At 56.6% G+C, this 27302-nt stretch overlaps 1 protein-coding gene across 1 annotated transcript in view; it reads left to right on the top strand.

Annotated features, from left to right (window-relative positions):
- The first annotated feature begins 1750 nt into the window (after positions 1-1750).
- The window catches only part of ABCA3 (ATP binding cassette subfamily A member 3), a 31928-nt gene continuing 6376 nt past the window's right edge, over positions 1751-27302 (top strand). Inside the window, 26 exon segments of the mRNA XM_050317603.1 lie at positions 1751-1809; positions 6432-6534; positions 9216-9480; positions 10320-10447; positions 10564-10729; positions 12994-13253; positions 13944-14060; positions 14586-14706; positions 15504-15677; positions 16345-16526; positions 17675-17821; positions 18127-18256; positions 18973-19127; positions 19908-20063; positions 20329-20539; positions 20820-20970; positions 21648-21746; positions 21909-22101; positions 22895-23198; positions 23661-23705; positions 23708-23933; positions 24879-25083; positions 25537-25756; positions 25991-26149; positions 26608-26780; positions 27067-27201. Of these exon segments, the coding sequence (XP_050173560.1) occupies positions 6481-6534; positions 9216-9480; positions 10320-10447; positions 10564-10729; positions 12994-13253; positions 13944-14060; positions 14586-14706; positions 15504-15677; positions 16345-16526; positions 17675-17821; positions 18127-18256; positions 18973-19127; positions 19908-20063; positions 20329-20539; positions 20820-20970; positions 21648-21746; positions 21909-22101; positions 22895-23198; positions 23661-23705; positions 23708-23933; positions 24879-25083; positions 25537-25756; positions 25991-26149; positions 26608-26780; positions 27067-27201 (4176 nt within the window). The 5' untranslated portion in view covers positions 1751-1809; positions 6432-6480.

Here is a 27302-nt window from a genome sequence, read left to right as displayed (position 1 = left end):
CTCCCACTGTGCAAACTTGCCCCCCTTCGGTGTTCCCAGCACCAGCAGCTCCTTCTCCTGCCAACTTGGCACCGGCAGCGGGAGCAGACGGGGCTGGGCAGGGCTGGCACGGCGGGCAGGGCAGGCGGCCACCGGCCACCGCGACCGCGCTCCGCTGCCGGCACTTTCATCCTTATCTGCAGCGTTCCGCCCGGCCCCTGGAGTGGCCAGGGAGCGCCGCGTTCCCACGCACGGGAGCTGCTCCCAAAAACCAGGGCACCAGGGCAGGGCCGGGTGTCGAGTGCTGCCGTCCGGGAACGGGATGGGCAGAGGGACGGGCACGGCAGCACCGAGCGGGCACCGGGAACACAGCTCCCGACAGTGAGTGTGAGCCCATCACGGACTCACACACCCTGCACACCCACAGCCGCTCACACACACCCGGGGGGCACATGTGAACATGCGTGTCACACCTGTGCACACGAGCAGCGCCCACTGCATGTGCACACAACTGTGCAGTGTCCTGATGTGCATGCACACAGTGACATGGGCGCACACACACGTGTGCAATGCCCTGCACACACGTGTGGGGGTACATGCAAAGCCCTGCACACACGTGTGGCATACATGCAATGCCCAGAGGGTGTGTACACACACACGGAGAATTCACCCCCAGGGTGATGTATACACACCCCCTCAGTGCATATACACTGACAAACACACGTGTGCACTCACAAACACGCACACAGTGATACACACATGTAATGCACACACAGGGTGACACACACACATATCACGATACAGACACAGGTGACATATGTCAGGCACAGAGTGACACACGTGCACACACACAGGACGGCACACGCAGACACAGTCACACACAGAGTGAAACACACACGCAAACACACACACGCACACCTCCCCCCAATCTCACCCACTGACAGTCAAATGTCTGCATACACACACACAGCATGATGCACACACACAGACACATATGTGCAGACACACGAGGTCACACACATGGTGAATGAAGCACACACGTGGACACAGACACACACAGAGAATATGACACGCGCACACACACGTGTGCACATACATTCACACACACAGCATGATGCACACACACACGCAAACACACAACACACAGACACACACACCACATACAACACACACACACCATACACAACACATACACGCAACACACGCACCACACATGCACACACATACAACACACACACCACACACACACGCACGCACGCACAACACACACAGCATGATGCACACATACACATACACACACACGTGCACACACACACACGCACACACAGCATGATGCACACGCACACACACGCACGCACACACAGAGCATGATGCACAAACACACACACACACGCACACACAGCATGATGCACACACATACACACACACGCACACACACACGCACACACACACGCACACACACGCACACACACAGAGCATGATGCACACACACACACACACACACACACACACACACACACACAGCATGATGTACACACACACACACACGCACACACACACACACACACACAGCATGATACACACACACACACACACAGCATGATACACACACACACACACACAGCATGATGCACACACACACGCACACACACACACACCCCCATACACACACCCCCCCGTTCACATTCCCCCGTCCCGCTCTGCCGCTCTGGGTGGCCCCGCCCGGCGCGGTCCGTGCCCCGCGCGGAGCGTGCGCGGTGCGGGCGGTCCCGCGGCGGGGGCGGGCGGGGCCGGACGGAGCGGGAGCCGCAGCCGGAGCCGCCCGGCCCGGTGAGTGAGGGGTGATGGGGGCGGGGACGGCACCGGGGGGGGCGGCACCGGGGGGACGGCACCGGCACCGGGGGGATGGCATCGGGGGGTGCGCGGGGCCACGGCCTCCCGGGCGGTCGGCGGGGTGGCCCCGCCCGGGGCTGCGGCAGCGCCGTGGCTCTCGGCCCGGCTCCTCCCGCGGCCGCCTCCGCGCTCCGGCCCGGTCCCGGCGGTGGCTCCTGCGAGGGGCCGGGCCCGCGCGGCGCGGGGGATGCTCGGCCGCGCTCGGTACCCGCGACCCGCCGGCATCCCGGGGGACAGGGTCAGCCCTCCCCGGGCAGGGACGCGGGGGCTGCGGGCATCGAGGGGGCACCTGCCGGCCCCGCTGCGCCCCGGGGGCCCGCACCGAGCAGGTACCGACCCTCGGTATGGGAAAGTCGCTCATGTCAAGACAGACACTGAGGGGCTGGAGCGTTTCCAGGGAAGGGAAGGGAGCTGGGAAGGGGCTGGAGCAGCAGGAGCAGCTGAGGGAGCTGGGGGGGCTCAGCCTGGAGAAAAGGAGGCTCAGGGGGGACCTTCTGGCTCTGCAACTCCCTGACAGGAGGGGAAAGCCGGCGGGGTTCGGTACCTTCTCCCAGGGAACAAGGGATAGGACCAGAGGAAACGGTCTCAAGTTGCACCAGGAGATGTTTATGTCAGATATTGGGGAAATTTCTTCCCCTAAAGGGTGGTCAGGCACTGGCACAGGCTGCCCAAGGCAGTGGTGGACTCACCATCCCTGGAGTGGTTTAAAAAACAAGTAGAAGGGATCCCCCCTCCCTGGACAGGGACACGAGAAACCCAGTTGTTGGGCTCCAGACCTTGTTCTTTTGTTAAATCCGTGATGTCACTGAATTTAGAGAGTTTGCTTTTTTACAGGCAATTACAAACTTGCTGGGCAAACCAGTGCTGGTGTTCTTAGGGGAAAGGGTTTGACCAGCTCTTGCAGCAGCTTTGTCCCCCTTCTCCTGCTGCTGCCCCAGCACAAAGGCTGTTACAGACATAGCCCTGGAGCCCGTCAGGCTCCCAGTGCCCATGGACCCCCCTGTGCCCCACTGCAGGGCAGCAGCCCACAAACCAACGCCTCATTCTGCAAACAGGACCCACCCCCAGTGCTGTTGGTGTTTACTTCTTTGTTTTGAGGCCTGAAGTTCCTGTCTGGGGAAAGCTGGATCTGCAGGGCACTGGGAGTTGGCTTTGCAGAGGGCTGCGAGGTCACTGGGTGCTCGGTCCCTTCATCACCCAGCACCTTGCTGGGCTTGCAGCCTCCTAGAAAGTTTTATTGCTGTTTACACAACCAAGGTGAGGTTTTTATGGTCTGGCTGTTTTGTGACTCCCACATCTCTGTGAACGGTGAGAGGGAGAAAACACCCCAGCAAGACGGTGGCTGGTCTGGTGGCTGCTGGCCCTGGCTGTTCATTGCAGGACCAGGGGCCTTCTGGATGTGCCCGTGTTGGAAATCACTCGCTCTTCCTGCAGACACCGGCCATAAAAAGTGGCTGCTCTTGCTTTTAATTTCCAACACAAACACTGCAGGGAGCAGAGAGGCATTTCCTGCTCCGGTGGCAGTGTGGAAACCCCATGGGGGCTGAGCCCTCGCCAGGGGTGTGATGCCACCACCCCAGGGCACTGGGGCACCGCGTGCTCCTCGCAGGGCCGTGGAGGTGGAGGCGCCCGCAGGGTCTGCAGCTTGTCCCCTGGGGGTGACACGGGGCCTCTGCAAACCGGCAGGAGAAACACTGGTTTTATATAAAAAAAGGCACCGTCTGCCATTTCCAGGGCTTGTTTCTATGGGAACAGGACATCAGAAGAGCAGGGATGCGGCGTGTGCTCTAAAATAACTGCCAGCTCCCGGGAGCACGTGGCCTTTGCTTGGCCCGCCCGGCCCTTTCCGCTGAGAAGGCGGCCAGGCACGGCCAGCTCCCGGTTGGAAGTGGGTCAGGAGGTGGGATGCTGGGGCCTTGATCCCTGCCGATCCTCAGCCTGTCCTCCTCTAAATCCACTGGCAGGAGAGCTCCGGTCCCGCTGGCAGCTGGTGCTGCCACGTTACCCAGCACAGCTCGGCGCTGCGGCAGGGGCTGGGGGCCCCAGGTGGTGAGCACCACGCTGGTACCCACCCAGGCAGGGTGTGGGCAGGCAGGAGGCTCTCCTTTCTCAGTGCCCTCCCTGGGGATGGTCAGGGCGAGTCCACGGTCACATAGTTAGTAGACTCTTCCTCCTGCCACAGTCAGGCGTGGAGAGCAGGGTATTTCCAGTGAGGGGGAGAGGAACTAGGTTGTTCTCTCAGAAGCTGGTGGTGATCGTCTCTCTCTTCCCCCGGGTCTTTGTCTGTGCCTCTTGCTGGGAAATTGTCTCATCTCACAGTGCTGAGGTCAGGCAGGAGCATCTCTGGAGGGGACAACCCGACCTGCTGCCGTGTGTCCTCCTGCGAGGCACCTCCAAGGCCATCGTCAGCCATCGGTGCACAGCATGGACCCTGGGCCCTGCCTGAGCTGCCTCTGGTCATGGGCATCTCGGGACTGAGCCAGGCAGCACCTTCCAAAACAGATTTTCTCTTTTGGGTTGAAAAATAAGTCTTTTCTGTGGATGCCCAGAGCCTGACCATTTCTGCTCTCAAGCCCAGGAAGAGTAGGCCTATTGTAACTGAGCTTCTTCCTCCTCTCACCCTCCGGCAAGTGAAAGCTCCAGAACAAGTTTTCTTGGAACACTTAAAAACTTGGAAAACATTTATTGGCAGTAATGGGATTTTCTGTCTCTGCGTAGTGTTTGTGTTGCCCAAGAGCTGCTTGACATTTTCCCAGCAAAGCACCGGCCCTGAGGGCAGCGTAAGAACCGCGGGGGCGGCCGGAGGGGCAGATTGCATTGGAGGGCGCGGTGGAGCGAGCAGGATTTGGGATCTGTGCGAGGGCAGCACCCAGCTCCAGCCTGAACTGCCACGGTCATCCTCTTTAAAGTGAGGCAAAACTTTGATTCCCTTGGTTGCTCTGGATTCCCTTCACGGGGGTGCATGGGGAAGGTTTCTGCTCCTGGAGGGCTCATTTGGAGGCTGCTCTGTGTGGGGTATGGGCATGTGTGGGGCTGGGGGACCTGCTGAGGGGTCCTGTGGCAGAGTGTGGGCCAGTTCTGCTTGGGCACGAGTGGACCAGAGGTCAGCTGGAGACACAGCAATTTGGGATGAGCTTTGCCAAGTCGCTTTTGCTGTTCCTTTCTCACTTGCGGGGGCTCTGATGGACTTCTCTGGGCTGCAGCAGCAGATCTCTTCTGCTTTTTCCTGCCTGGAGGAAGATCCTCGAACACAGATGTCCCTGCTGTTGTGGGAATCTGTCTTCTGTGCGTGGAGTGGCAAAGAGAAGGTGATATTTCTGTGCTCTGAGAACACGCCTGAATTTGGGCTGGGGCTGGGGCTGGGGCTGGGAAGGTGTGCCAGGGCAGGAGAAGGCTCCTGGAGGGCTCGAGGAGCTGGTGGCAGAGGGCAGGTGAGGTGGGTGGGTGTTGCTGTGCCCGCAGCCCTCTGTGGGTCTCAGCCTGCTCTTGCTGCTCACCCTGTTTTCACCATCACCGCTCTGGGAGCTGAGGTTGGGGCTGGGCCACCAACCTCCCCTGCTCTTTCTGTGGCACCCTGAACTCCCTGCTGAGGTTGGTGGGTGCTGACTGCATCCAAGGAGCCAATATCATCCCAGCCAGGGCTGGAAAACGTGCTGTGGAGCATCTGCCAGGGTGTTGCTGGTGGGTTACGTGTCCGTCCTTGTCCCTGTGGCAGCTTTCAGTGCTGCCAAGCTTTGGAGCTGACCCCAGCAGGCGCCTGCTCGGTGGGCACTGCCATGATCTGGGTTGGCCCTGTCGGAATTTGCCGTGCTCAGGGGCTGGGGCTGCTTGGCAGGGATGCCCCACGCCCAGCACCACGAGCAGGAGGCTCTGAGAGTGCCAGGGCTGCCCCTTCCTCCTCAGTGCTGCGCTCCAAGCCTGAAATCCCAGCCCATCTCCTGGTGGGACAGCAGTGCTCCGTCAGGAAATGCCACTGCAAATGGAGACAGAAACAACTTGGAGCGATGGCAGATGCTTCCCGAGAGGGGGAGGAGGCAGTGGACTGTCCTCAAGCACAGACCTTCTCTTGCACTTCCCTGCCCTTTCTGATCCTCCCCTCTCCAAGGAGAGTTTCTGCTGGGAAAGCACCAAGAGCGTTGCAGAACCAACCCTTGACGTGGTAGGAGGTGGAGGCACAACTTGAAATCTTAACCCATCCCAAAATAATGGGCTGCCAGGGGTTTGATGGCCTTCCTTGGGCTGGTGTTTGCAGTTTTGTGACACTGTGCACCCGCAGCTCAAGGAAAGCTGTTCCTGCCTGCTGCTGGGAAGGACCCTGCTACTTCCCTCTCTGGGAACAGCCATGCCAGAAACCACAGGCTCTGGCTCTAATGGGTCAGTAGGGGCCCTTGGAGGGAGAACACAGTGCCTATTTTGCCTTGTTTGGGGCCAAGCCAGCTGCTGTGACACCAGGCTGGAAGCAGGGAGCTGCCCTGGGGCCGGATGGGATGCTGGATGCTGCCCTCCTGCCACCCATCTCCACCAGCTCCTGGCACTCACAGCTCTCTCCTCTCTTCCAGGGTCCTGCGGAGCAGCGGTGGCGGCGCTGGGCCCCTTTCTGATGGGAGGATGGTTGTTCTCAGGCAGTTTGGGCTGCTGCTCTGGAAAAACTACATCCTGCAGGTAAGGCTGGCACCGTGCTCAGGGGCTGCCTCTGACACCGCTAATCGGGGGTGTATCACAGCTTGCCTGGGGTCTGGCTCCAGCAAATCTCCCCCACGTGCCCAGGGGATCTCTTGGAGGAAAACTGGGTTATCTGTGCCTGTGGTGTCGTCCTGCTTTTGTGTCGGGAGGTAAGGGCAGGGCTGTGTGCTCGGTTTCCCCGTGCCCAACATCCTCCTGCTGTGCCTTGGCCATGAGCTCAGCTCCCCTTCTCCCAGGACAGGATAAGCCACGTACCACCCTCTGGCAGTGCCGCTGCCTCCAAACCCACCAGGGCCCTGGGCTTTTTTTTTTCCCCTCCATTACTCTCAGAAGCAGCTTTTAGGGCTCTTAAAAATATGAAGTTGCTCCCAGCCCTCCTCCCTGCACGGCAGCCAGTTGGTGCTGAGGGATTTTGGGACCTTGGTGCCGGCAGTGTCCCGCTGGCCCTGGCCGTGGCCGTGGCCGCAGCGCCTTTAAGTGGATGTTCCTGGGCGGATCTGCGGCTCCGCCGGGACCTGCAGCCAGCCCTGGCACAGCGCGGCGGAAGAGGAGGGAGCAGAGGTGGCTGCAGCCCGGCTTTACTCTTTCAATTACCCTTCTGCAGCTCAGCACGGCGCTGCTGTAAAAATAAACCAAAGCAAGAGGGAAGGGCTGGCTGCAGGCACGGAGCAGGGAGCAGGGCTGGGAGGGGACCGGCACCGGCAGCAGAGATGATTTGCTCAGTGATGGCCAGGCCTGCAGCCCCCACCCCGCACCACAGGACAGTCCCCCATCCCCTCTGCACGAGAATAGCATCGTTTTGTGGGTGTGCCCCGAGGCGGGGGCTTGTTTCGACGTGTTTTCCAAGGTCACAAGCTGACTCAGGTCTGCTGTGCCGGGATACAACCATAAATCCTGCTCCCAAGCCACTCTTGTGCTGCTGAGGGGACGATGCTGGGACACGTGGCTCGCCTGGAGCTGGGGCAGCCCCGGCCAGGCGGAGGTGGTGATTACGGATGAGTGTTCCTGTCACCTCTGGAATACACGGCTTAAATGACTCCTGGCAGGGCTGGTGAATGTGTCTTAGCCTGCAAGTTGAGGGGGGCAGGGAGTTATAAAACCATCAGGCATCCGCAGTGTCTGCTTTTACGAGCGTGGCTGTTGGAAAAGCTCCTTTTTCCCTGCCTGCCCAGAGCCAGCTGCTCCTCCCATGGGAAGCCCCAAGAGGAGCTTTTGGCTTTGGCAGTGGGTGCTGACAGCCAGGGTGATGGCAGTGTGGCTTTACACCCCTGTACCCCTCCTGACAAACCATCCAAGGGCCCGTTCACCCCGGCTGCTGTGGGGCTGTCTCTCTTCCTAGCATGGCTGGGCTGTGCTCAGGACTCCCTTCATGCCCCACTGGAGACTGTGCCCACCTGAGCCTGCCCACGTGCTGCTGGATAAAATCCAGTTGCTGAGACAGCAAAGTTGTGAGAATGAAACTCTTGGTGCTCCTCTTGCCTGGTGGTGCTCCTTTTTGCAGCCTGGCAGAGGGGAGGTGGAAAATCCCCGTGTCTTGTAAAGCCTGAATTAGCCAGAACCCTCAGAAGAGGTTAATGCTGCTGCTTCTGCTCTGGGCACATGCTCTGGGTGAGCAGAGTGAATCCCTGTGGCCAGGGACATCTCTGGGCTGTCACTGCCCTGGCTGAGGCTGGGAGTGCTGTGCTGCTCTTGTGCCTGGGCCGGTGTGAAGGGAGCTCAGTTTGCAGGAGGGAATCACAGAATCCCAGAATGGTTTCAGTTGGAAGGGACCATCTCATTCCAATCCCCTGCCATGGGCAGGGACACCTTTCACTGGATCATGATTAGGTGACCCCAGTTCCTCTGGGATGAGCAGTTTTAAATGCTAATTAACCTGTGTTGGATGCTAATGAACATGCATTGGTGGTGTGTGTTATCAGCTCGAGGGAATTTGAGAATTTTGTGGGAGGGGTGGCCCTGGGGGAAGCCACTGGAGGGTCATGCTCTGGCACAGCTGCCGAGTTCTACTTTCTGAGCTTAAGTTTGTTGTCCAGTTGCTTGAACCTCAAAAAAATGTTTAGTGCAGGCAGGGCTTGGGGTGCAGGCTGAGCCCATGGGTATTCTTGCTGTGCTGCAGTGATCCCAATCCTGAAGCCAGAGGCTCTGCCATGCCCCATCCTGGGATGCAGATCCCGTATTCTGCTGCCTGCAGCTCCTCAGCTCCAGCAGGAAAAGCTTCACTGGCTCCAGCAGTGTTGCTGCACTCGGCAGAGCCCCAGGGCACAGGGAAAGGGCAAACAACCAGCTGGGATTGTTCAACCTGGCAGTATGGTGGGGAAGACTCTAATGGAGAGTGGTCTGAGCCAGGGAGATGTGAGAGGGTGGGGGACACTGAAGGATGTGGGAACCAGTGCTGCATCATTCCAGGACTCTGGAAAAACCCAGGTTGTGAAACCTTGTGGAATGCAAGAAGGCTACTGCTTATTGGTGTTCCCATGCCCTGAACCTGTTATTGTGCTGATCTTCTGTGTTTCCATCTTCTTTTTTCTCTCTTTAAATCTCTATATATACATATAGGTATCTATGTATAGGTAGGTAACTGTGATAGATATCTGTATAAAGATACGTGGTGTATTTTCTGTACTTCCCCCTGTGTTTGTCTCTCGTTCCCTGCCCTGCAGAAGCGGCAGATCCTGGTGACCCTCATCGAGGTGTGCCTGCCGCTGCTCTTCGCCGCCATCCTGATCGCGCTGCGGCACCGGGTGCACTCCGTGAGCCACCCCAACGCCACCCTGTACCCCACCGAGTCCGTGGATGACCTGCCCAGCTTCTTCTCCTCCCGGCACCCTGGCAATCCCTGGGAGCTGGCCTATGTCCCCTCCAACAGCAGCGCCGTCCGCAGCATCGCCGAGGCGGTGGAGAGAGCGCTGCCCATCAACATCAGAGGTGAGCAGGGCCAGGGCTGCTCCTCCCTCCCCAGAAATTCCTAGGAATTGTAACTCTGAGCCACCTGGTCTAGTGGAAGGTTCCCTGCCCATTGCAGGGGGGGTGGAAAGAGATGAGCTTTAGCGTTCGTTCCAACCCAAACCATTGCATAGTTCTGTGATTAGGAAGAAATTCTTCCCTGTGAGGGTGGGGAGGCCCTGGCACAGGTTGCCCAGAGAAGCTGTGGCTGCCCCATCCCTGGAAGTGTCCAAGGCCATGTTGGACAGGGCTTGGATTCACCTGGTGCTAGTGGAAGGTGTCCCTGCCCATGGCAGGGGATGGAATGGGATGATCTCTAAGGTCTTCCATCCCAAACCATTCTGTGACTCTGATTCTAAATCCTGATGCTCTGTTCCTGGGACACATAGTTTTTTTCAGAACTTCAAGGCAATGGTTTGATTTTTTTTTTTGTCACTAAAACGACAGGATTTTGGGTTGATTTTTGGTGGCTTTTTTTGCAGTTTCCACCTACAAAAATGTTGCCCTAAAATAGTTAAAGGAAGTGGCTGGCGCTTCCCTGAGAAGGAATATTTTTGGAAATCTTGAGGCACAGAAAATTTTAGCACTTGGTGTTCCAAAGTGTTAGGATTTTCTCTGGAAGAGCTGACTCCTGCTCTCAAACAGGAGGAATGTCTGCATGCCCAGGGTACAGTTCCAGCATCCCATGTGAGTCCCCTGTATCTGCAGCAGGCACAGAGCATCCCTCGTGTCCTGGACCAAGCAGTCCTGATGGCTGAGCATCAATCCACGGCGTGTTGCTGTGCCTTGTTCCTGCATCTCCCTGTTTTCCCTCTCCACAGCTCAGGGCTTTGCCTCGGAGAAGGACTTTGAGGATTATGTGAGGCTGGACAACCGCTCTGGCAGCGTCCTGGCCGCCGTGGTGTTCCGGCACCGCTTCCCGCAGAGCACGGCCCCGCTGCCGCTGCAGGTGAGTGCCTGGGGATGAGGGGTGTGGGGACAGCCCCGGGGTCACCCCTGTGTCCCACCCGCGTGTCCCACCCACGTGTCCCACCCACGTGTCCCATCCCCGTGTGCTCCCCGCAGGTGGAGTACGAGCTGCGCTTCAAGTACAGCCCCCGGAACGCGCCGCGGAGCGAGCAGACTGGGCTCAACCCCAACCTGGACCGCGACTGGCACACCAGTTACCTGTTCCCGCTCTTCCAGCTGCCCGGGCCGCGAGAGGCCAAGTTTGCCGATGGAGGGACACCAGGTGAGGTCACCCCTGCTCTGGGGCATGGCCAGGGACAGGGGGACACCTGCCAGGCACTGCTCAGCCCCTGCCAGGGCGTCACCGAGGCTCTGAGCCTTTGAAGAAATAGGTTGAATTTAAAAAGGAATTAAATTCAATGAATTATAATGAACTATTTATTTATATTTATGCCAGTATTACATTTACAGAATATCTAATTTTAATATGCACTATAATAATATGCAGAATATACAATATACCCTATAGAATATATAGTATATAACATGTAATATATAATATAGTATGTTACAATACTAGATATAAAATATAATTTTACATATAATATATTTTATATATAATATAATATTATATGTTATATATAAGTACAAGCCAAACAAATGTTTATTTATATTTATATCAATAGTAAATTTCTGTAAATACAGGCAAGTAATTCAGTAATCATTTATATAGGTATTTATATTAAATTTTTATGAATGTGTGTGTAAATCTATATAAATGCAAAAATAATTAAAGTGTTATATATTTGTATGGACTTTTATATTCAATTTCTGTTAGTGCATAAATAATTCATCAATTAATGACATATTTAAAAATAGCTATATTAAAGTATTAGTTAAATTTTTAAGTATTTAATGATTCATTATATATTTGATTTTTATATTTATATATTCTCATGTTTATTTTATTCATTATTTAAATTTATTTTTAAACTAATTTTATATATTAAAATTATTCTTTTTCATTTAAGTATTATTTAAATATATTCACACTTTTGTTATATTTATTATGTATATTTTTATTTCAATTTTATCCTGTGACTTCACAGGCACTGCTGGCCTCTGGGCACCTCTGCTAACCAGGGCTGGATGAGAATAAATTTTAACATACATGAATTGTTTTAAAATTTAATTTTTTTCCCATTTCTAATTTAATGGAAATTTTATTCCACGATCCAAACTGCCCAGTGTTTATTGTGCTGTTTAAGCCCTTGAAAAGTAAATAGAGCAGTTCTGTGGTTTGAGGTGTTTAAGGGCAGCCAAACCACTGGCAGAGCAGGAGCCAGAGGGGATGGTGGAGCTGCTGCTGGCTTAGGACTGGCTTTCTTGGGAGCCTCCCCTGCGGTGGCAGAGGGGGCATTTCCTCCACTGGGGTTTCTCCCTTCATCCATATCCAGGGAGAGTGAGAGTGTGAGGAAGTGGGCAAACAGGTTTTGCTCCCAGTGTGTAAATAAACCTGAGCCCCAGAGTGTTTGCTCAGTAAATGAGTTCATATCAAACGCTGTTCTCGATCTCATATTCCCACTTTTATCTCCTCTCTCGGGGTCATTGTAACCAAGTGACTTTCAAAATGCTCATTTCAGGTTTTGTAAGAGAATTTGAGGTCTTCTTCAGGTAACACCTGGCAGCAATCCCTCTTAAGAATAAACTATTTTAAGTTTATTTTGTTATTTAAAGCTGTGTCAGGGCAGGCTCAGGTTGGATCTCAGGAAAGGTTCTTCCCCCAGAGGGTGATTGGGCACTGAACAGGCTCCCCAGGGCAGTGGGCACAGCCCCAAGGCTGCCAGAGCTTAGGGAACGTTTGGGCAACACTCTCAGGCACAGGGTGGGGTTGCTGGGGTGTCCTGGGCAGGGCCAGGAGTTGGATGGATGATCCTTGTGGGTCCCTTCAAGTTTGGGAGATTCCCTGATTCTATTGGGAAATGAAAATTTTTTTCACTTTTTTCTAATGCACAAAAATTTAAGCCCCATGTGTGAGTCACAGGGTATGTCCTTCCTCCCTACAGCTGTGGAATATCCTGTAGTCCATTGATTTACAAAGAAAAAGGAACCAGATACAAGCTCAGTGACTTGTGGTGGTTGATGGTGACAGAGAATCTCCCCCTTATAAAATCACAGCCATGCTGCAGGACATGGTGTAAACTGAGTTTTTCTTCCAGCTCGTTCTAAATGATGGTCATGAGAGAGAGTGGTTTGGTCTAGTGGAGAGTGTCCCTGGGCTAGTGGAAGGTGGTAGAAGGGGGTAGAATGAGATGAGCTTTAAGGGCCCTTCCAACCCAAACCATTCTGTGATTCTGTGAATTGCTGTCCATCCTTCCCCAGCCCCGCTGTGCCTGCAGCGCTATGTCGTAGTGATGCTTTTCTTGCTTTTCCTCCACACTGCACTTCTGGTCCCTGTTCCTCTTCCCGAGCAATCCTTCCCTCAAGGGCTGTTCTCCCTCCGGGCCCCAGACCTGTGTGTATTCCAGTGTGGTCCTTGCTGTGCAGGTTATCTCCGGGAGGGTTTCCTGGCGGTGCAGCACGCCGTGGACAGGGCCATCATGCAGTACCACGCCAGTGCCAGCTCTGCCAGCCTGCTGGACAACATCACAGTGGTGGTGCAGCGCTTCCCCTTCCCCGCCTACGTCAACGACCTGTTCCTCCTGGCCATCCAGAACCAGCTGCCGCTGCTGCTCATGCTCAGCTTCACCTACACCTCGCTCAACATCGTCCGCGCCGTCGTCCACGAGAAGGAGAAGAAGCTGAAGGTGAGCAGTGGGGCATCTGGGTGCTCCCCTCCCTCCGTTTCCCAATGGATGATGCCTTTAAATTAGGAACAAAATCCCCACTGGGTTCAGAGCCAGTGCAGGAGGTGGGGATGGCAGTGGATTAACGAGCCCCAGGGAGGAATGCTGCTAATCCTGCTGCTGGGATGAGACTTGGCTCTCCTCACTGTGCAGCCCAGGGTGCTGGACTACAGGAGTGGTGTTTCTCCTGGGCTGGGAGAGAGGGCACCACTTGTGGATTCCAGAGTTTGTGGATTCAGGAGTTCAGCGTGTGGGAAGGAAGATTTTTGTTCCTTTGAGTGTAGAGCCCCGTGTGTGTGTGTGCTGTGTGGGTGGCTGGGGCTCAGCTGTGTGGTTGCACCAGCAGGGCTTGGCTTCCCCCAGGCCCTGGGTGTCCTACCTGCTGCTGGGTGGCCCTGGTGGCACTGCTGGCACGCTGCTGTGGGTTTGGGCTCAGCTTGTCTCTCTGGGGACATGTTCAGTGGTGGTGGCAGCCCTGTCCAGGGAGGTGGGGACACCACGCCAGGCTGGTGGCTGTGCAGGGACCACCCTGATGGCACCTGAGGCTGCCACCTCCTCACTTGTGCTGTGGGGCAGAGCCACCTCCAGGTCACCCCAGCCATGCCCAGGGAGCATGGGAGCAGCCCTGGGTGACACTGTGACCTCCCACAGGAGTACATGCACATGATGGGCCTCAGCAACTGGTTGCACTGGAGCGCCTGGTTCCTCATGTTCTTCCTCTTCCTCCTGGTGTCCGTGTTCTTTGTCACCGTGCTCTTCTGTGTCAAGGTGAGTGTCTGTCCCCAGGCCACGGGCTCTGTGCTGGCAAGGCACAGGGGTGACAGGGCTGCTCTGCCATGGGACTGTCCTCCTGGTGTCCCAGGGCTCCTCCAAAGGCTGGAGTTGGCCTTTCCCAGAGCGAAGTGGGCAGTGCTATCCCACAGCTGTGTTCATGGCAGGGGGGGACTCCCTCAGAGGGGCCTGGGGCTTGGGAGCCCCATGGACACTCTGTGCAGAGCAGGACCACCCCTCCCACAGCCCTTGGAGGGACTTGGGCTCTTCCCTCTGCATGTGCCCACGCTGTGGGAAGCAGGAGGAAGCTGCTTGGGTGCTGGCCAGGGTGTCCCCTGACCCTTAGACCACATGTCACATGAGGGCCAGCTGTATTTCCTTCCTCTGGAGTGGTCTGGGAGCTTCTGGGTGTTCTCATCTGTCTCGGTTTGTCTCTAACCCTTGGAGACCATGGGGTCTGGGCTGCCTGCACGTGCTGCAGTCCCAGCTGGCTCTGGAGTGACCCAATTGATTCTCTGGCAGGTGAGCGAGCAGGGAGCAGTGCTCACCAACAGCGACCCCACGCTGGTGTTCACCTTCCTCGCCATCTTCTCCATCTCCTCCATCTCCTTCAACTTCATGGTGAGCACCTTCTTCTCACGAGGTGAGTCCCTCCCTGCTCCCTCCTTGTGTTACTGATCCCTTCCACATGTGGAGGGGAGGGGCCTTTCTTCCCATTTTTGGCTGCCTTTGCCCCACAGTGGGTGGGAAGGGATGTGGGTGCTGTTGTTTTCCAAACCAGAGCAGGTCCAGAGGAGGCTACAAAGATACTCCAAGGGCTGGAGCCCCTCTGCTCTGGAGCCAGGCTGGGAGAGCTGGGGGTGTTCACCTGGAGAAGAGAAAGCTCCAAAGAGACCTGAGAGCCTCTTCCAGGGCCTAAAGGGGCTCCAGGAGAGCTGGAGAGGGACTTTGGACAAGGGCCTGGAGTGACAGGACAAGGGGGAATGGCTTTGAGTTGAAATAGGGAAGATTTAGATTGGGTATTAGGAAGAAATTGTTGGCTGTGAGGGAGAGGAGGCCCTGGCACAGGTTGTCCAGAGCAGCTGTGGCTGCCCCATCCCTGGAAGTGTTCAAGGCTGTTCAAGGCTGATCTGGTGGAAGGTGTCCTTGCCCATGGCAGGGGTGTGGAATAAGATGGTCTTTAAGGTCCCTTCCAATCCAAACCATTCAAGCTTATGCCTTAGGGCCTCATGCTGCTGTCTCAGCCCCAGGACACTGCCCACTGTGGTGTTGGGATCCAGATGTGCCTCCTACCTTGCTGTGGGACATGGGCTTGTCCTCATCCTGTCTCCATGTACCCAGCCTTTGTGCCAAAGGCTGGAATCTCCCTGGATGGATGAGGATACTGGGTGGCATCACCGCCTTACTGACGTTTTCCCTCACGCTTTTCCCTGCTGGCAGCAAACGTCGCCGCTGCCGCTGGTGGCTTCCTCTACTTCTTCTCCTACATCCCCTACTTCTTCATCTCGCCCCGCTACGACCTGATGTCCCACAGCCAGAAGCTGGCATCCTGCCTCATCTCCAACGTGGCCATGGCCATGGGGGCACAGCTCATCGGCATGTTTGAAGGGAAAGGTGAGCAGTGCCATCTGTTCCTGGGGAGGGAACATCCTGTCCCTGGGGAGAGGAGTCAGCCTGATTTTATGATGGGATGAGACTGGCTTGGTGGAAAGACATCGGGGAGAAGCACTTTCCTGCTCCTAAGGGGAGCAGCAGGGGGAATTGCTGATTGCTCCCACACCTGGGGAGCCTCTCCGTGCCCCTGGACCGTGCAAAATGCCATCATCACTTCAATTACCAAAGGAATTCTGTTCTAATGGATGGGAACCATTGCATTTCCTCCTTCCTGATATATATCTTTAATTTCTTTAATTAATGAGCCTGCTGTTGGTTCCAGCAGAGCCATTCATTTACGATGTGCTGGCAGTAGATCGGTGGCTGTGGTGACAGAGAGGTGATGCTGGAGAAGGGATCATTTCATCCCAGGCAGTGGCAGAGAACAGGGTGGAAGGAGCATGGTGGGGTGGAAGGAGCATGGTGGGGTGGAAGGAGCATGGTGGGGTGGGGAGCCTCAGGGTGTCAGTGCCTCTTTTCCCTCCATGCACAGAAGGGATTGTAGAGCCGTCAAGGTGCTCCTCGTTACAGAGCAGGGATCTGGGAGAGGGGATGCTCTCTGCCAGTCCTGCAGAAACCTGTGTCCTGCTGGGGATGCAGAGGTGGCAGTGCCCCGTGTGCCTTGCAGGGACTGGCATCCAGTGGAGGGACCTCATGAAGCCCGTCAGCGTGGATGACAACTTCACCTTGGCCCAGGTGCTGGGGATGCTGCTGCTGGACTCGGTGCTCTATGGGCTGGTGGCCTGGTATGTGGAGGCCGTGTTCCCCGGGGAGTACGGTGTGCCACAGCCCTGGTACTTCTTCCTGACGGTGAGCTCCAATTACACCCCTTCCCTGGGCTCCAGGGGCGTCGTTTGGGGATGGTCACCACTTCTATGCCATGCAGTGGGCTGGTCTGATGTATGAGAGTGGCACCATCTGGCCTCCAAAGTCACAGGGACTGCAGCATATCGTGGCTGAAGGCTGATGCAGCTGTATTTTTTTACTGCCTGTGAAGGTTGTCTTGGCTTTAAATCTTTGTCCCGACACTTCCTGGCATGCAGGGTGTTGTTAAATGTCTCCGTGCCCAGGCGAAGGCATTGGAGAGAAACCTCGAGAGTGAGCAACCAGATCCAGTCATCTGACACCCCCCTGAGCGCTGCCATCCGCTGCCAGCCCCCACGTGCCAGGGGGTGGGTGATGACTGTCACCTTGTCAGCTGAGCCACCCTCGCTCTGCCAAGCCAAGCGCTCGGCGTCACCGTCAGCAGCTGCAGCCGTGGTGGGCACTGCGGAGAGCGACACAATCCCTTTGGATCCTGTGGATGGATCCCTTGTTGTTTGATAGAGAGGCTTTTCCTCCTCCCCTCTAAATTCCTTATCCCAGCATGGTTTCACTCCAGCATCTCACTCCCTCTGGCAGCCAGGCCAGGGGAGCAGAGATGCAGCCATCTGCCAGAAGCTGATTTGGCATCCAGGAGTTGTTGAAGTGTTATTTCCACAGGGATTTAAGGTCCCAAACACCTAATTTCATTCCCAGAGAGCCAGATCAAAGGAAAAAAAGGCTGTAACTGCAGCAGGTGGACTCCAGGCTGTTTGTATTTAGTGCTTCAGGGGTTTTGGAGGGGGTGATCATCCCTCTCACAGGCTCTCCTGGGCAGGGTGCTTCTGCCTGAGTGATTTTACTTCTTGTTGAAATACTGACCTTTTCCATGGGGATGAAGAGGAGGGAAAAGCTGCTCTGTAACCACAGGCAGTCCTGCTGTAAGGGAGAGAGGAGGGAAGGAGGCAAGGCAGGAGGAGCTGTCTCATCCTGTCTGCCCTGCCTGCTGAAGATGTGCTGGCTGGCAATTCCCAGACTGAGGAGAGTGGTCTGGAAGATCCCTGGGAGGTGTCTGTGGGAGAGGAGGGTGAGCAAGGCTGAGAAGAAGGGATGGGCTCTGCGTGTGCCTGAGTTCTCCCTCTCCCTTCCTCCATCAGCCCTCGTACTGGTGCGGGCGGCCCAGGACTGTTGTGGGGAAAGAGAAGGAGGAGGAGGAGGACCCCGAGAAGGCCCTGAAGAGTCAGTACATTGAGGAGGAACCTGCTGACCTCGTGTCAGGCATCAAAATAAAGCACCTTTCCAAGGTACCCACTGCCCAGCAGGGCACAAACACACCATAATGTTGGTTTTGTAAAATCTGCTGCCTGCTGGGGACAGCGGGTAAGGCTGTTCCCAGAGCTGGCTGCATTTTGTGGTGGACTGAAGTGCTGGGTACTTAGAGGTGCAGTGACATCTGCATTTAACCTGTTGACATCTGAATTTAACCTGAATTAGAGCTGTTGTCTGCTGCAACACCCTATGAGCATCCCAGTGGATGCTGGGTGGAGCAGGTGGATCCCAGAGCACTTGCCTGGAGTGCAGCATCAACTCATTAATGTGATCTCTGCAGGTCTTCAAAGTGGGAAACAAGACAAAAGAGGCAGTCAAGGACCTGACAGTGAACATGTACGAAGGGCAGATCACTGTCCTGTTGGGACACAACGGTGCTGGGAAGACCACCACCCTGTCCATGCTCACAGGTAGAGCATCCTGCTGTGCCGCTGGTGTGGGGCAGGGAAGGGCTGATGGCTTGGCCCTCAAAGAGGAGCTGAACCTCATCTCTGAGGCTGGGGAGGGTTTTTTGCTCTTCCCTGGAGCACCTTTGGTTTGCTGAGCTGTTGACCAGGTGTGCTGGGGTAGTGAGAGGGAAATGGAGGGAGCATGGGGGGTCCCTGCTCTGCCCTGTACAAGAGTGGGATCAGCTAGTGGGGGAAATGATGGCCAGACTTTGTGCTGGAGAGCCCTGAGAAGGCAACAGACCCACTCTAGGATGGCTTTCTATAGACTTGATAAGGCTTTTGCCATGATAAGGCAGATAAAGTAGATAAAGTAGAACTAACTGGTGCTTGAGCTGCCGAGCTCCAGGATGCTCATTTTGGCACGATGGAGACGGTGACCTCTGATGGTTCTCTTCTGTCCTCTGTTGCTCTGAGCTGTTTCTGGCAGCTCATGGGGCTCATGGGACCTTCCTCTGCCCAACTCAGAGCCAGGCGTGTTCCTTGCTGCACTGCCAGGTCCATGTCCCACCTGTGGGTGCCACACAGCCCACCCTGAGGGTGGGAGGGAGCTGTTGTACCCCAGCTTGAGCAGGAGACAGGTTTGCTCTGATTTTTGGCAGAAGGCTGCATGGGTGGGGGGATGCTCTGTGCCTCTGGGGTTATCCTGAGCCCTGAGGTAATCCTCTCTCCCCTGGCAGGGCTGCACTCCCCCACGAGTGGCCAGGCCTACATCAACGGCTACGAGATCTCCCAGGACATGGTGCTGATCCGCCGCAGCCTCGGGCTGTGCCCCCAGCACGACGTGCTCTTCGACAACATGACAGTGGAAGAGCATCTGCACTTCTATGCTGGGGTGAGTGTGGCACTGGGAGGGCAGCCAGGCCTGGGGGAGGCACCCAGCAGACACCTCCTGGGTTCCTGAGGGGTGAGATCCATCAAGTGGTTCTGGAGGAGACCACATAAATGGTTAGAGGGTGGAGCCCCTCTGTTCTGGAGCCAGGCTGGGAGAGCTGGGGGGGTTCACCAGGAGAAGAGAAGGCTCCAGGGAGACCTGAGAGCCCCTTTAGTGACTAAAGGTGCTCCAGGAGAGCTGGAAAGGGACTTGAGACAAGGGATGGAGGGACAGGACAAGGGGGAATGGCTTCCCACTGCCAGAGGGCAGAGTTAGATGGGATATGGGGAAGGAATTGTTGGCTGTGAGGGTGGTCAGGCCCTGGCACAGGTTGCCCAGAGAAGCTGTGGCTGCTTCTGGATCCCTGGGAGTGTCCAAGGCCAGGTTGGATGGGGCTTGGAGCAACCTGGTCTAGTGGAAGGTGTCCCTGCCCATGGCAGGGGATGGGACTGGATGAGCTTTAATGCCCCTTCCAACCCAAACCATTCTATGATAAGCAGAACAGCCCTTGCCTCCTCCTCCCACCTCATCTGCAGGCAGGAGCTCCCTGCTTGGCTGAGGGAAGAGTGGAGGGTCATTGGCAGCAGGGCTATGTGGAAAACCCCACACCAGCTGTGCCAGCTCCCTCAGGGGTGGGCAGAGCCCATCTCTGCTTCCCCACTTTCCTGCCTGGGTGTGGAGGAGGGAGTGTGGTGGGACTTGGTGGACCTGGGCTTAACTCTCCCTTCCCCCATGTGGCAGCTGAAGGGATACCCAGCCTCCAAGTGCCCCGAGGAGATCAACCACATCCTGAGGATCCTCAACCTGGAGGACAAACGCCGCTCCCTCACCAAGGCTCTCTCCGGGGGAATGAAGCGCAAGCTCTCCATCGGCATTGCCCTCATTGGGGACTCCAAGGCAAGCAGCTTCAGTGGGGTTCAGCTCAAACCTGGGGCCAGCACAGTGCTTGGGGTGGCTCTGAGGCTCTTCCTCACCTGTGGTGAGCCAGTGGGAGAAGCAGGGACAATGAGAGGGGGACAGGAGCACCCTTACAAAGGTGCCCTGGCAGCTGCCCCCCCAAACAAGATCATTGGTGCGAGGTCAAGGCTCCTCCTGGGCCCTGGGGTTGTCCCTCCTGCACTGCTGGGCCTCTCCCAGCCCTTCTGACCTGTCCCGTGTGCAGGTGGTGATGCTGGATGAACCAACGTCAGGGATGGACCCGGCCTCTCGCAGGGCCACGTGGGACCTTCTGCAGCAGCAGAGGAGCAACAGAACCATCCTGCTGACCACCCACTTCATGGACGAGGCAGACCTGCTGGGGGACCGCATCGCCATCATGGCCAAGGGCGAGCTGCAGTGCTGCGGCTCCTCGCTCTTCCTCAAGCGTAAATACGGTACGGGAGGAGCAGCGGGCCCTACTCCGTGTCTTCTCCTTGCCAGGGAGGAGCAGGATGAGGGCACAGGGCAGGGAGGGGACCTGTTGCTCCTTGTCTGATGGCTGATTGCTCTTCATCTGGCTGTTCTGCCTCTCCTGAGGCCCATCCCCACACTTGCCCCTGCATCGTGTCCATAGCCCAGGCAAAGTGTGCCTGAGCATCCCTGTCTCCAGCCCCTCCCCAGGACAGGCTGGGCTGGGATTGACCCTCCTCTCCCTTCTCTCGTGGCTCTGCCCAGGGGCAGGATATCACATGGTGATGGTGAAGGAGCCCTACTGCAACCTGGGGGAGATCTCCCGCCTCATCTGCCAGTACGTGCCCAACGCCACCATGGAGAGCAACGCCGGGGCAGAGCTGTCCTTCATCCTGCCCAAGGAGAGCACGCACAGGTAACACTATCGTCCCCTACCTGGGGACTCTGGCTGGGTCCCCTTGTCTCCACACACTGGGACACACACTTGTCTCCAGGCTGGGAGGGTTGGGGGGGTTCACCTAGAGAAGAGAAGGTTCCAGGGAGACCTGAGAGCCCCTGCCAGGGCCTGAAGAGGCTCCAGGAGAGCTGGAGAGGGACTTGGAACAAGGTCCTGAAGGGACAGGACAAAAGGAAATGGCTTTAAGCTGAAAAAGGGGAGATTCAGATTGGTTACTGGGAAGGAATTGTTGGCTGTGAGGGTGGGGAGGCCCTGGCACAGGTTGGGCAGAGAAGCTGTGGCTGCCCCATCCCTGGAAGTGTACAAGGCCAGGTTGGATGGGGCTTGGAGCAACCTGGGCTCGTGGAAGGTGTCTCTGCCCATGGCAGGGGGTTTGGAATGAGATGGTTTTTGAGGTCCATTCCAAACTCAAACCCTTCTGTGTTTCCATGATTCAGTGATAGCTGAGGCAAGAAAGAGCAGCTGATGGAGCCCAAAAGCTGCTTTTGGGGGCAGAGGGGTGCTCAGTGCCACAGGCAGCCCTGGAGGTGGCTGTAAGACTTAAACCAGCTGCAGGGCTGATGCCCAGAGGGTCTTTACCTCTCAGTGCCCCCTCTCATGAGCATCAGTGTCTAACATCTCACTTCTCCACTCAGGTTTGAGGCCCTGTTCACAGAGCTGGAGCACAGGCGGGAGGAGCTGGGCATCGCCAGCTACGGTGCCTCGGTCACCACCATGGAGGAGGTTTTCCTGAGGTAGGAACGAGGGATGACCCATCCTCCTGTGCTTGGGTGATGTCCTAACAGCTCCCTGGGGCACAGGTTGGGTTTGCTGCCTCAGGTTTGGCTTCCTCAGCTCAGAATGGCTTGATCCGGCCTGGGCTTGTATTGCATCACCTACTGTCCCTCCTGGCGCAGGGTTGGGAAGCTGGTGGACTCCAGCATGGATATCCAGGCCATCCAGCTGCCTGCCCTCCAGTACCAGCACGAGAGACGCTCCAACGACTGGGCCATGGATGACTCGAGCAGCCTGAGTGGCATGACGGACATGACGGACGACAGCGGGGCGCTCATCACCGAGGACTGCTCCAGCATCAAGCTCAACACGGGGGTGAGCACTGCAGGAACGGGGAGGGGGCTTGTGAAGACGGGTTTACCAGGTAGAGCCTCCCCCATGGCTGATCTCGTGGCACGTGGCTTGAAATTGGAAGATCAAGTTGGAATCCTTGTTGTTAGGGCAAATGATTTTGAGGGTTGGGGGGATTGGTCACTGCCATCCTCTTTGTGGTAATCTTGACATCTACAGAACTGCTCTTCTAGGTATGCCAGGTGGTCTAAAGTGGTTTTCACCTGCCGTTGCTCCATCACTGGGGTTGAAAATCCATCTTCCTTCCCTCGCTAGGCTTGTGTCCCAGATCCCACGCAGCCCTTCATGCCCTGCTGCCTCTGCGCCTGTGATAAATATCCCTTGTCTTCTCAAGGGCACATCTCAAAGGCACAGGGGGAGAAGGATGTTGCAGGGTTTGGAAAGCAGAGAAGGTGCTGGCAAGGGCTGGGCTGGGCACTCCCGGCCGCTCGGCAGCAGCCGCCCCACAGTAATCCTCTTTGTGAGCCTCAAATGCTGGGAGGAGGAGGAGGGTAAAGGTCATGGCTGATGCTGCTTTTAACACCTGAGATCCCAAAGTGGCTGTGTCTCCTTCAGAAGCTGGGGAGTTGGATGTGCTGGAGCCAGGCAGCTGCCCTGCTAATCCTTCGACAGGCTTGGCTGAGAGCAGGCCGTGCTGCAGGCTGGAGGGGTGCATGCAGGATGGGGGGTGGTTTTGGGGTCGCTTCCCCATCAGCTGCGTGGGGTGATGTGTCCACAGCCAGCAGGGCTGGCCTTGACCTGACCTCTCCCCTGGCAGTTCTACCTGTGCTGCCAGCAGTTCTACGCCATGTTCATGAAGCGAGCCATGTACAGCTGGCGCAACTGGAAGATGGTGGCGGCGCAGTTCCTCGTGCCTCTGATCTTCACTGCCTTCGCCCTCATCGTGGCCAAGACCTTCCCTGGCCCGCGGGACTCGTCCCAGCTGCGGCTGACGCTGGAGCCCTACGGCCAGACCATCGTGCCTTTCTCGGTGCTGGGCGCCGTGGGGCTGTCCCAGAGGCTGGCGGAGCAGTACGTGGAGCTGCTGGATGCCCAGCGCCAGTCGCCGCTGGAGGTGCTGGGTGAGGGCTCGGGGACTGCCCGTGGAGCAGGGGAGCTGCTGGTGCAGGCGGTTTAGGTCTGAGCCACGGCATATCCGACGCATTGCTGTGTATCCACTCCTGTGGGGGAGTGTCCCAGCATTGGCAAGACCCCTCCTTACCTGAGCAGAGCTGCCTTCTTCAGAACCCTCTTTGAGGCCACTGGAACAGGCTCCCCAGGCCCCAAACCTGGCAGAGCTCAAGGAATGTTTGGACAACACTCTCAGGGATGGTGTGGGATTGTTGGGGTGTCCTGTGCAGGGCCAGGAGTTGGACTTGGTGGATCCCCGTAGGTCCCTTCCAGCTAGTAGATTCCATGGATCTGTGTTTCTGTGATCAGGTCTAGGGTGGGCCACCAGGGCTGGGGTGCCTGGGGTCTTTTCCAGTTGGCCCCAGTTAATTCTCCTGAGACGGACTTGCTCCTGACAGCGGTGTGTTTGGCAGGTGGGCTGGAGGAGTACCTCATCTCACGGGCCTCCGAGGAAGGGGGGCCTTCAACGAGCACTACATCGCAGCCGCCTCCTTCGAGGGGGCCGGGAACCGCACGGTGGTGACGGCGCTCTTCAACAACCAGGCCTACCACTCCCCGGCCACCGCCCTCATGCTGGCTGACAACGCCGTCCTCAGGGTGCTGGCAGGCCCCAACGCCTCCATCACCGTCATCAACTACCCCCAGCCCCGCAACATCACCGAGAAGGCCAAGGACCAGCTCATGGAGTACGTGTGATGGCACAGCACTCGCCTTCCTGCTGGGGCCCGTGGCTCCTGTGGGTGCTGGGTGGCTTGGTTGTACTGGGGTCAGTGGAGGAGCCAGGCTGGAGCTTCTCAGACCCAGATGTAGCTGTGATTACACTCAGGATGTTAAAGGAGCAAAGCTGTGGAGCTGACTTACCTGTCTGAGCTTGTCAGCCACATCACCCCACAGACACATCTCAGAGGCTTGGGTATTCCCCTCGAGATATTGGTTGGGGTTGGTTTTCCCTGGGAGCTCAGAGCAGGGGGGCTGTGTGGCTGTCCACTTCACAAAATCCCACATCCAGGGTCTCTGAACCTCTTCTGTTCAGAGAGACCATGCATGGGACCTCTCCAGGGCAGGGTGAAGGTTTGTGGTGGGCTGTGCAGGGTGGGCTGTGTCTGGGAGATGCTCATCTCACTGGGGTGTTTATTCGGCATGCTGGGGGACTGTAGCCAGCTTCTTCCAGCTTCTAACTTCTTCCAGCTGCTGCTTCTCTGCAAGAAACCTGGTGTGGGTGTGCTGGCCACAGCTTCCTCATGAGGGGCAGCAGAGGGGCAGCACCAATATCCGCTCTCTGTGAGCAGTGACAGGAACCGAGGGAATGGCTGGAGCTGTGTCAGGGCAGGGTTAGGCTGGACATCAGTAAAAGATTCTTCCCCCAGAGGGTGGTCAGGTACTGGAACAGGCTCCCCAGGGCAATGGGTGCAGCTCCAAACCTGTCAGAGCTCAAGGAGTGTTTGGGCAATGCTCTCAGGCACAGGGTGGAATTGTTGGGGTGTCCTGTGCAGGTCCAGGAGTTGTACTTGATGATCCTTGTGGGTCCCTTACCTTGGGGTATTCTCTGATTCTGTGCCGTCCCTGTGTGGCCTCAGCGTTGGTTTCCTGAGGTGTCCCCGCCCTCACCTCTGTCCTCTCTGTCCCCACAGAGGCCAGACTGGGTTTGCCATTGCCATCAACCTGCTGTATGGGATGGCCTCTCTTGCCAGCACCTTCGCGCTGCTGCTGGTCAGCGAGCGGGCCATCAAGGCCAAGCACGTCCAGTTCGTCAGCGGCGTCTACGTGGTCAACTTCTGGCTTTCTGCCCTGCTCTGGGACATCATCAACTTCCTCATCCCTTGTGCTCTGATGCTGGTGAGTTGCCCTGATGCCCTCCCTGTTGGTGGGAGTGCTGGTGCTGCCCCTCTGGGATGTGTGTGAGTGCAGGGAGAAGGACGAGGCCACTGGTGTTGTCTCAGTAGAAAGGACCAGCAAGAAAACTGTCCCTTGGTCCTGCTGAGAGCTAGGGCCAGCCAGCTGGGGCAGTTGACTGCAGCCTCTGGCACCTGAATACTTGGCTATGGGCACTAGGAAATCTTAAATCCATGGGAGCTTGGAGAGGAATTTCCCACATCTGCCCTTCTGCCTCCCAGTCTGCAGAAAGGGCTTCCCTGGGGGTAAGCCCAGGCTGCTGGTAGGACCCATCCATGAGGGGTTCTCTGGGTCAGTGCAGTGCTGCTGTTACCCCAGTCCCTGCGCCGCTGGGGCAAGGAGATGTCACTTGAGGTTAACCCAAACATGTGTTCTCCCCACATTGCTGTGCCCCAGGTGATATTCCAAGCCTTTGATGTGCAAGCCTTCACCCAAGACAGCCACCTCGTTGATGTGATGCTGATCTTCCTCCTCTATGGCTGGGCCATCATCCCCCTCATGTACCTCCTCAGCTTCTTCTTCTCGGTGGCAGCCACGGCCTACACCCGGCTCACCATCTTCAACATCCTGTCAGGCACCGCCACCTTCCTCGCTGTCACCATCATGAGCATCCCAGGTGGGTCACTGCCCTCTGTACCTGCCCAGCCATCACCAGGAAGGTCCAGCCCCCAAGGGAACTCTGTCACCCCAGGGCTGTCCCCACACTGGCAGTAAAACCCTACAACAGTCCATTCCCAACCATTAAACGTGATAAAATATGTTTGGTTTCTCTCTGAACTTGGCAGTGTCAGCATCTTTCTCCCAAACCAGCCATCTCCAATCAGCTGATCTTCCTGTGCTCCTCTTTCAGAGCTGGGCTTGGTGGACCTCTCCAAAACCCTGGACAAAGTCTTCCTTGTCTTACCCAATTACTGCTTGGGCCAGTGCATCAGTGACTTCTACCAGAACTATGAGTTCATTCAGTTCTGCACCTCCTCTGTTGAAGCCATTTTCATCTGCAAGGCCTTCAGTGAGTCTCCCTGTGTTGGTCCTCACCTGGCCAACCCACCATAACCACACTTGGGGGTCTCTGTGGGCTGGGTGGTGGAGCTGAGCAGTATCATGGGGCCTGTACTTGGGCAGTAGCCCCAGGTACCATTTTAAAGCAAACACTGGGCAGTGTTTGACACTCATAGGTGATCCAGTTAAGGAATCTTTTCCTTACTCATGGTTTGGAGGAAAATGAGGGCTGGGGAAAGTTCCATAGACAAGTAAAAAAATCCCAAGATTGGTGTCCTCTGCATACCTCCTGCCAGATCCCTTCCAGACCCAAATCCTCTTGTGGGAAGTGTTGGAAAGAGCTATGGGCAGGAGAGGATGGAGAGGAGCCTGGCAAAGCTTTGGGCTCACAGCTTTCTCTGGAGCTTATCCACTCCTCCCCTGAGAGTGGATTGATCCAGGTGTCGATTTTGTTCCATCCCTCCTCAGATATCAGTTATCAGATGAACTACTTTTCCTGGGAGACACCTGGGATCGGGCGATACCTGACCTCCTTGGCCGTCCAGGGTTTCTCCTTCCTCTTCCTCCTCTTCCTCATTGAGACAAACCTTCTCTGGAGGCTGAGAACCCTGGTCTGTGGCATCTGCAGGCGGCGGAAGTGGGTGAGCAGAGGCGCGTGGGAGGGAGCAGTGAGGGGCCCTCCTAGCCCAGCCCAGGAGTCCCTGTGAGCTGCAGACAGACCCTCTTCCCCTGAATCATCTTCCCAGGGAGCATCCCTGGAGCAGGCTGCTCTGGAGGGGCTGAGTTTATGGGTTGGGAAAGGGAGTGAGGCATCCCCAGAGGTGGCTGACGGAAGGGGTGGATCCTGCTGGGGTTGGGGACACTGGAGGAACCCCTTTGTCCCCCAGCAGCGAGGTGACATAGGGTCTGCCTCCCCCGTGTGTTCAGGTGGCACTGCTGAACCGGGTGTCTGTGCTGCCAGAGGACAGGGACGTGGCAGATGAGAGGAAGAAGGTCTTAGAGTCGCCACCAGAACTGCTGTCATCTCTCAGCAGCCCTCTGGTCATCAAGGAGCTCACCAAGGTGAGGAGAACGTGTCCCTGAGCATCCTGCTGCCAGCTGAGCTGTGTCCTCCTGGGGCTGGCAAAGCTACCCCTTGCCTTGCCGTGCCATGGGTGGTGACA

Source organism: Myiozetetes cayanensis, unplaced genomic scaffold, assembly GCF_022539395.1.
Source record: "Myiozetetes cayanensis isolate MyiCay16 unplaced genomic scaffold, myiCay2020 scf20-37, whole genome shotgun sequence".
NCBI classification, from domain to species: Eukaryota; Metazoa; Chordata; class Aves; order Passeriformes; family Tyrannidae; genus Myiozetetes; species Myiozetetes cayanensis.
The sequence above is the reverse complement of the archived record's forward strand: the minus strand, read 5'-3'. Positions and strand labels throughout refer to the sequence as shown.